Source organism: Lampris incognitus, chromosome 8 (assembly GCF_029633865.1).
Source record: "Lampris incognitus isolate fLamInc1 chromosome 8, fLamInc1.hap2, whole genome shotgun sequence".
In the NCBI taxonomy this organism is placed as follows: Eukaryota; Metazoa; Chordata; class Actinopteri; order Lampriformes; family Lampridae; genus Lampris; species Lampris incognitus.
Window position 1 is genome coordinate 10,278,756 of NC_079218.1, and position 6,766 is coordinate 10,285,521.

Sequence of the window (6,766 nt, forward strand, 5' to 3'; positions counted from 1 at the left end):
GACCCTCATCACAGGCTCTTCATGCAGATCCATTGCACCACACGTTGTTCACATCATTCGCAGATCAGCACTTCTTAAAATTTGCCTTAAAATTTCTATATGCAGAGGCTTTCTACTCGCTTTATCACAACCCCTGTCCTCCGGGATATTCTCTACGTCAGAATCATAAACGTACGTACCGTGGACTATTTTGTTTCATTTTATTTAAAATGAGGACATGACTTCTGTTCTGGGATTAGCTCTGCTGGTGCAACCCACCCATAAAATAGTGGTTTAGTTTCAAATGCGTCACCACTATACAAAGATACACACAAACATTGCAGACAATTACTAGACAGCGCTCATGCATGTTCTATATAAGGAAATCTCCTTGACGTTGGCGCCCCCTAGAGCTCATTGACGGTGCATGTGCGCACTTGTTCAGAAAACCTTTGACGGGTGACGGTTTGCAGAGTGCGATTGTTGGGGGAGAAATATACTGTCTGCTGCACTTCGGTGTTGGGATTTGCCAAGCCCACACCTGTCCGAAATATTATTTTGTGAAATAGCATGTGTGGATCACGTGACCTGCGCTGGAGAACGGGACGTGAAATGTGCGCGGGACTGCTGTCACGTGAGGACGTCCATATTCGTCTTGCACCTTCTCGGATGGGACATCCCAGAGCAAGGTCTCCCTTAGCGCCTGGGACCTCCTTGGGACACACAGCGTTATTATTTTGAGTGTTGTGCACAACCAACAAATTTGTTTGGGGACTTTTGCTGCAGCTAGGTATTTACGAGTGGCCATCTCATTTAGAACTAGGCCTGCACTGAATGTAACTGTTCGCCCTATGATTTATGCAAATTGATTGACAAACAAAAAAATCTCATCTCTATTAATAATAACTGTGTTATAAAACCTTGTGTCTGTGTCTGACTTGAACCAAATACCCCACAGCCTACAAATAAGCTTTATGCATTGTAGCGAATTCGGGGGACAACGCAACCACTGGAACCGCCGCGGCCGGGAGGCGAACCCGTGTCGCCCGCACCACGGGAGACATCGCTAACCGCTGGACTAAAGGCTCAGACCCACCAACCAGCGGCCAGCGTGTCGACTTATCCGTGCATGTTACAGTATATTTCCTGACTATTATGATCCCAGACCCCGCAGAATAATTTCAGCAGTGATACCTGGTTACACTGGGATTAGTTAAAGCTGGCCAAATATACGTGGAAACGATCTTTGATTTGTGTCAAAGGTCTGGACGAAGATTCCAGAAGCACCCGCGTGTATAATTACATACATCCTCTCCCCCCATGTCTACCCAAGAGCTCCCATTTTAATTACGAGTCCCTAACAAGCAGGGGCGGATCTACAGGGTGGCAAGGGGTGGCAGCTGCCACCTCTGGGACACAGTCTTGCCACCCCATTTATAAATCAGATAATATGTTTTTAAAGTATATTTTATGTACATGCATGGTGAAGGTCAATGAGACCCGCGCCAAACTCATCTCAAACAGAAGTCGCCGATTTAGAATCCCCCCTCCCCCTCACAGGCGCGGATCTACAGGGTGGCAACAGGGGTGGCAGCTGCCACCTCTGGGACACAGTCTTGCCACCCCTTTGCCACCCCAGGAAAAAATCTCTAGATCCACCACTGCTAACAAGTGAATTGTTGTAACGGACGTTAAACCAGGGGATTGCATCTGCGTGAGACAAAGTAGGATTTTTAGGGCTTAACTGGAAATAGGAAAAGAGAAAATCCAAACAAGGCAAACTGCGCCCCCCTCCGGCTGCCTGCAGCCACTGGCGGCCAGCTAGATGAACAAATGAATCACGTTTGAACAAATCATTTTCTGTTTTAATATGAATCGAGTCTCAAACAACATGCACTGAATTGCTTGCGCTGCATAACTGACCGGACTCACACCCGCTGGCTACGGTCAGGCTACGAAGCTCAGACACGTGTGAACACCAAGTTCCGAAAACGACATCAGAGTCGTTCACGTGCCACGGTACATTCCAGAACATGGGCCCATGTTGGGGCCTACACAGCCTTGTGTCATCAAATGTTTTAGTCTCACATTCAACACACATTGGACTCACAAAAAACAAGCTTTTGTTTATTTTTAAACTTTTCCTCCCCGATTGTATCCGGCCAATTGACCTTTCGCAGAGTCCCGCCCCCCTTAGTTACTGTTGCTATGCCCGTCAAGCGTTCCAGAACTAGCCAGGAAGTAGCCGGAAAACACCAAAACACCAAGGAAGAAATCAGCGCATTGTGTGGGTAAAAGTAACAGTAATAATACGTTAGCTGTATTAGCTATCAGTAATAGCTAGTAGCTAGCTTAGCTTGGAGCAGACAGGTATTTGTGTTGATTCTGGATGGATTAAGCTGGCCATGGGGTCTGCTATACTGCCACATCTATTGCCCACATTGCGCTTCTGGGTTTCGGGAAGGGGAAGAGAATGACCCCCCCTCCAAACCTTTCACATATCTAGTGTCCGGTCTGCAGATCCCATGGGCCCACGACCGTTTCAGCATTTTGCTGTGTGTTTGCCAGCTTGACGGACCGTTGCTAAGGTAGGATTGGACCAGCACCGTTCTGGCTCGGTACTTTGCGAAAGGTCAATTACCCCCCCCCCCCACTCTTCTGAGCCGTCCCGGTCGCTGCTCCACCCCCTCTACCGATCCGGGGAGGCCTGCAGACTACCACATGCCTCCTCCCATACATGTGGAGTCGCCAGCCGCTTCTTTTCACCTGACAGTGAGGAGTTTCACCAGGGGGAGGTAGCGCGTGGGAGGATCACGCTATTCCCCCCCGAACAGGCGCCCCCAACTGATCAGAGGAGGCGCTAGTGCAGCGACCAGGACACATACCCACACCAGGCTTCCCACCTGTCCCGCAGACACGGCCAATTGTGTCTGCAGGGACGCCCGACCAAGCCGGAGGTAACACGACGGGGATTCGAACCGGTGATCCCTGTGTTGGTAGGTAACGGAATAGCGGACATCCCCCCCACATTGGACTCAATTTTCCCACAAATTTTTGATTGTTCCCATTTGCAACTCATACAGTATGGGGGGGTGGTGGTGACAAAACCCTTTTGAAAAAAGCTTAATACAGTTGTAACTTGGCTGTTCAGAGCCACAAACTTTTTTTTGTTGCTTAATTGGTTTATAAAATGGTTGAGGAGCAAATAACGTCTCATAGTATTACAAATTTCACAATGTTCTGGTGTAATTGCTGAGCACTGCTGCACAATATGTAAGTGCGTTGTCACTGAACATCCGGTGTGTCCCAGTAGCACTGGAGCACGCTAGCAGTCCACCACACACACTAATGCACTGCACGACTTGGTAGAGAGTGAAACACTCGAAAGAGACTGAGACGTCCTTGGTCAAGTCCAGTTATACAGCAAAGAAAATCAAACCGCCCACCGACACTGCTGCCCAATTCACACCCTGCCTGGAAAACAAAAGAACTGGATATTCCTTTAAGGACACAAAATAAAGGGGAAAATCTGAATGCTTGACCCTTACAGTGAGGGGGTCTGGGGTCTCTGTTATGCTGTGGGGGGCATTTTCCTGGCATGGTTTGGGTCCACTTGTCCCCTTAGAGGGAAGGGTCACTGCAAGTCAATACAAAGTTATTCTGAGTGATCAGCTTCATCCTATGATGAGACATTTCTGTCCTGATGGGAGTGGTCTCTTCCAGGATGACAATGCCCCCATCTACAGGACACGAGGGGTCACTGGATGGTTTGATGAGGATGAAAATGATGTAAGTCACATGCCATGGCCTTCACAGTCACCAGATCTCGTCTCAACTGAACACCTATGGGAGATTTTGAACCGACGTGTTAGACAGCGCTCTCCACCACCATCATCAAAACAGGAAGTGAGGGAATATCTTCTGGAAGAATGGTGGTCCATCCCTCTAGTAGAGCTCAGAGACAAGGACCATTGAAGATGTTCTGGAGGCTCGTGGTGGCCCAACACCTTACTAACACCCTTTATGTTGGGTTTCCTTTGTCAGCTTTATGCAGAGAGAGAGAGTGAGAGAGAGAGAGAGAGAGAGAGAGAGAGAGAGAGAGAGAGAGAGAGAGAGAGAGAGAGAGAGGCCAACCTCTCAGTCCACGATGACAAACAAATTGAGGCAAGCAAACAATGTTCATGGTCTATTAGAGAACCTCTCCTCTGCACATTATGGCCCTGTATAAACGGCTACAGCTTTTCATATTTTGCTCCTCATTTCGAATCTTTCTCTCACAATCTTGCCCCCCCCCCCCCAAAAAAATGTCTCCTTTCATTTCAGTCCTCCATCGTTTGCCCCGGTGCTCCTACTTCCTCACACCCAGGTCAGCGGCCTATGTGATCTGAGCTCTATGGAGGACATCCAGAAGACGAAGCGTCCAAACACACGCCTGCTGATGTGGCATCAGCAGGCCGCCGAGTGTAGGTGAGCGTGAATTACTCACCGAACCATGAACGACTTGTGAAACTAATATACTCTCTCCCGACAGAAACAGATAAAATGTATTCCGTACTTTAATAACACCCCAGTTACTTTAATTAATGACAGAGATGTGGGCTGCTAATTGCAGGGCCATTACTTGACACGGCCAAGTCTATGCGGCGGCGGTGATAATAACTCTTACCGAAATTAAAGTGTCACGGCGAGTGACGTTTGTGTGATATGTTGTGATTAATTAGTATTGGGGATGACACCTTGCCAGGAAAATGATAATGGGCGATAACTATCTCCTTTTTAATGACAGTAGTAGACTAGGTCTAACGTCTACCGTCCTCATCTTCAGTGTAGCACTTCTACACACAGCAGAGGTGGAGAAGGAGCTTTTTGAAACCTTCCCGCCTGTTTGTCTCTGAATACACAGGTTGTGTGTTGTCACACGTTCACAAATAGTGCAGAGGATTTGGGAGCTTGGGTTGCAGATCCTCCGCCCTGTTAAAAAAATCGGGTCGCCGGGTTGGGAAGGGCCTCTTCAAGCAGCAGCACTACTTCTTCATTAGTTGGCGTAATCCTCGTTGGCCAAGACCAGCGCCGTCCGGCAGGGAACGTAGACCTGAAAACAACGGGACAAAAGAGACAAAGGCAGCATGAGATAGGCCCTGGAAAGGCTGAATAGTCCAGGACTACATGAGAGACTACCAGGTAGGATCTTCAGTTCTGACCACACCACTCGTGAAACGACAGGATTTTAAGGGAACAGGACGTGAAAAGGAGTTCAAAACACTCTAAGAAATATTGGATGGTGACAGTCACCCTGCCCACCATTCCTGAAGGGCAGGGAAGTGGCCTGTTTGTCCTTTATCAAGTTTCTCAGGTCTGTAAAAAGAAGCCAATTTATCCATTTTGCCCGGAATAATTGTGCGAAATAATGTCTAGTTTTTACTAACAGCTTTCTGTTTCGATGAAATGCAAACCAGCTCGATAGTTCAAAACGAAGTCGGGGTGTAATATTGACGGGTGGGGATAAAACATAACCAACATATTCCTGAACATAACAATCCCCTCTGAGGGCGTCTGGGTGGCGTAGCGGTCTATTCCGTTGCCTACCAACACGGGGACCGCCGGTTCGAATCCCCGTGTTGCCTCCGGCTTGGTCGGGCACCCCTGCAGACACAATTGGCTGCATCTGCGGGTGGGAAGCCGGATGTGGGTATGTATTCTGGTCGCTGCACTAGCGCCTCCTCTGGTCGGTCGGGGCACCTGTTCGTGGGGGGGGGGGAATAGCGTGATCCCCCCCACACGCGTCAGGTGAAAAGAAGCGGCTGGCGACTCCACATGTATGGGAGGAGGCATGTGGTAGTCTGCAGGCCTCCCCGGATCAGCAGAGGGGGTGGAGCAGCGACTGGGACGACGCGGAAGAGTGGGGTAATTGGCCACGTACAACGGGGGAGAAAAGGGGGTGGGGTGGGATCCAAAAAAGAGAAAGGAAGAAACTCCTCTGAGCTTTGGTATGAGCTTCGCCGATGCAGCTCTAATGTTCTAATGAGTTCCTGCACGTCCTTCACAGAGGGAAGGCCCCGTCTAGCTCCTGGATAAATGTATATTTCCCTTTGCTCTCTGACATTAAGGGCCTGTTATACCGGCTCTGCAGACTTGACAGTGCAACACCCAGCAACCAGACAATCTCAGTGGGCGAAAGCTGTTAAGTGTCTGGTTATGGTCCAGGAGGAGGTGGCAAAATACCTTGAGGAGGACTTCAGTGTCAAATCTCAACTGAAAATACACACACACACACTCTTGTTTTTCTATACTCGTGAGCAGGACCGTCGTGGGGGGGGGGGGGGCGAGCCCCTGCTCATTGACCTGCGTGCGCAGGAATCACGGTCACACGCACATGGATATTCTGGGTCTACTCTGCACGTGATCTGGGCGCGGTACATTTTTACCAAGCAGAATAATATCGCGTCATCATGCGCACGGTCTCAGCTATGACCTCGCGCTAGTGCAACGACCACGGATGACTAGGCTCGCTAGCCCTTGGCAAACGGGTCGGACCCTTTAGCTGACTGGTTACCGTAGTCGCCCGTGGTGCGGGGAACCCGGGTCCGCTTCCCGGCTGCCCCCTGAATTCACAACATTGGTGTCAGAAGTGGGACGGAAGACCATCGGAAGCGCGTGAGGGAGCTGATATGCTGAAGCGCGGGGACGCGCCTCCTGAAGTGGGGGGGGGTGGTGGTGTTACGACCACGGATGATGGGACTCGCTAGCCCTTAGCTAACGGGTCGGAGTTGGACCCTTCAGTTGACTG

At 49.8% G+C, this 6,766-nt stretch overlaps 1 protein-coding gene across 1 annotated transcript in view; it reads right to left on the reverse strand.

Moving 5' to 3' along the window:
• Positions 1–2,465: 2,465 nt before the first annotated feature.
• gbe1a (glucan (1,4-alpha-), branching enzyme 1a) overlaps positions 2,466–6,766 on the reverse strand; it is a 251,284-nt gene continuing 246,983 nt past the window's right edge. Inside the window, exon 15 of the mRNA XM_056285228.1 lies at positions 2,466–5,071. Coding sequence (XP_056141203.1) covers positions 5,015–5,071 — 57 coding nt within the window. The 3' untranslated portion in view covers positions 2,466–5,014. The remainder of the gene's footprint in view (positions 5,072–6,766) is intronic.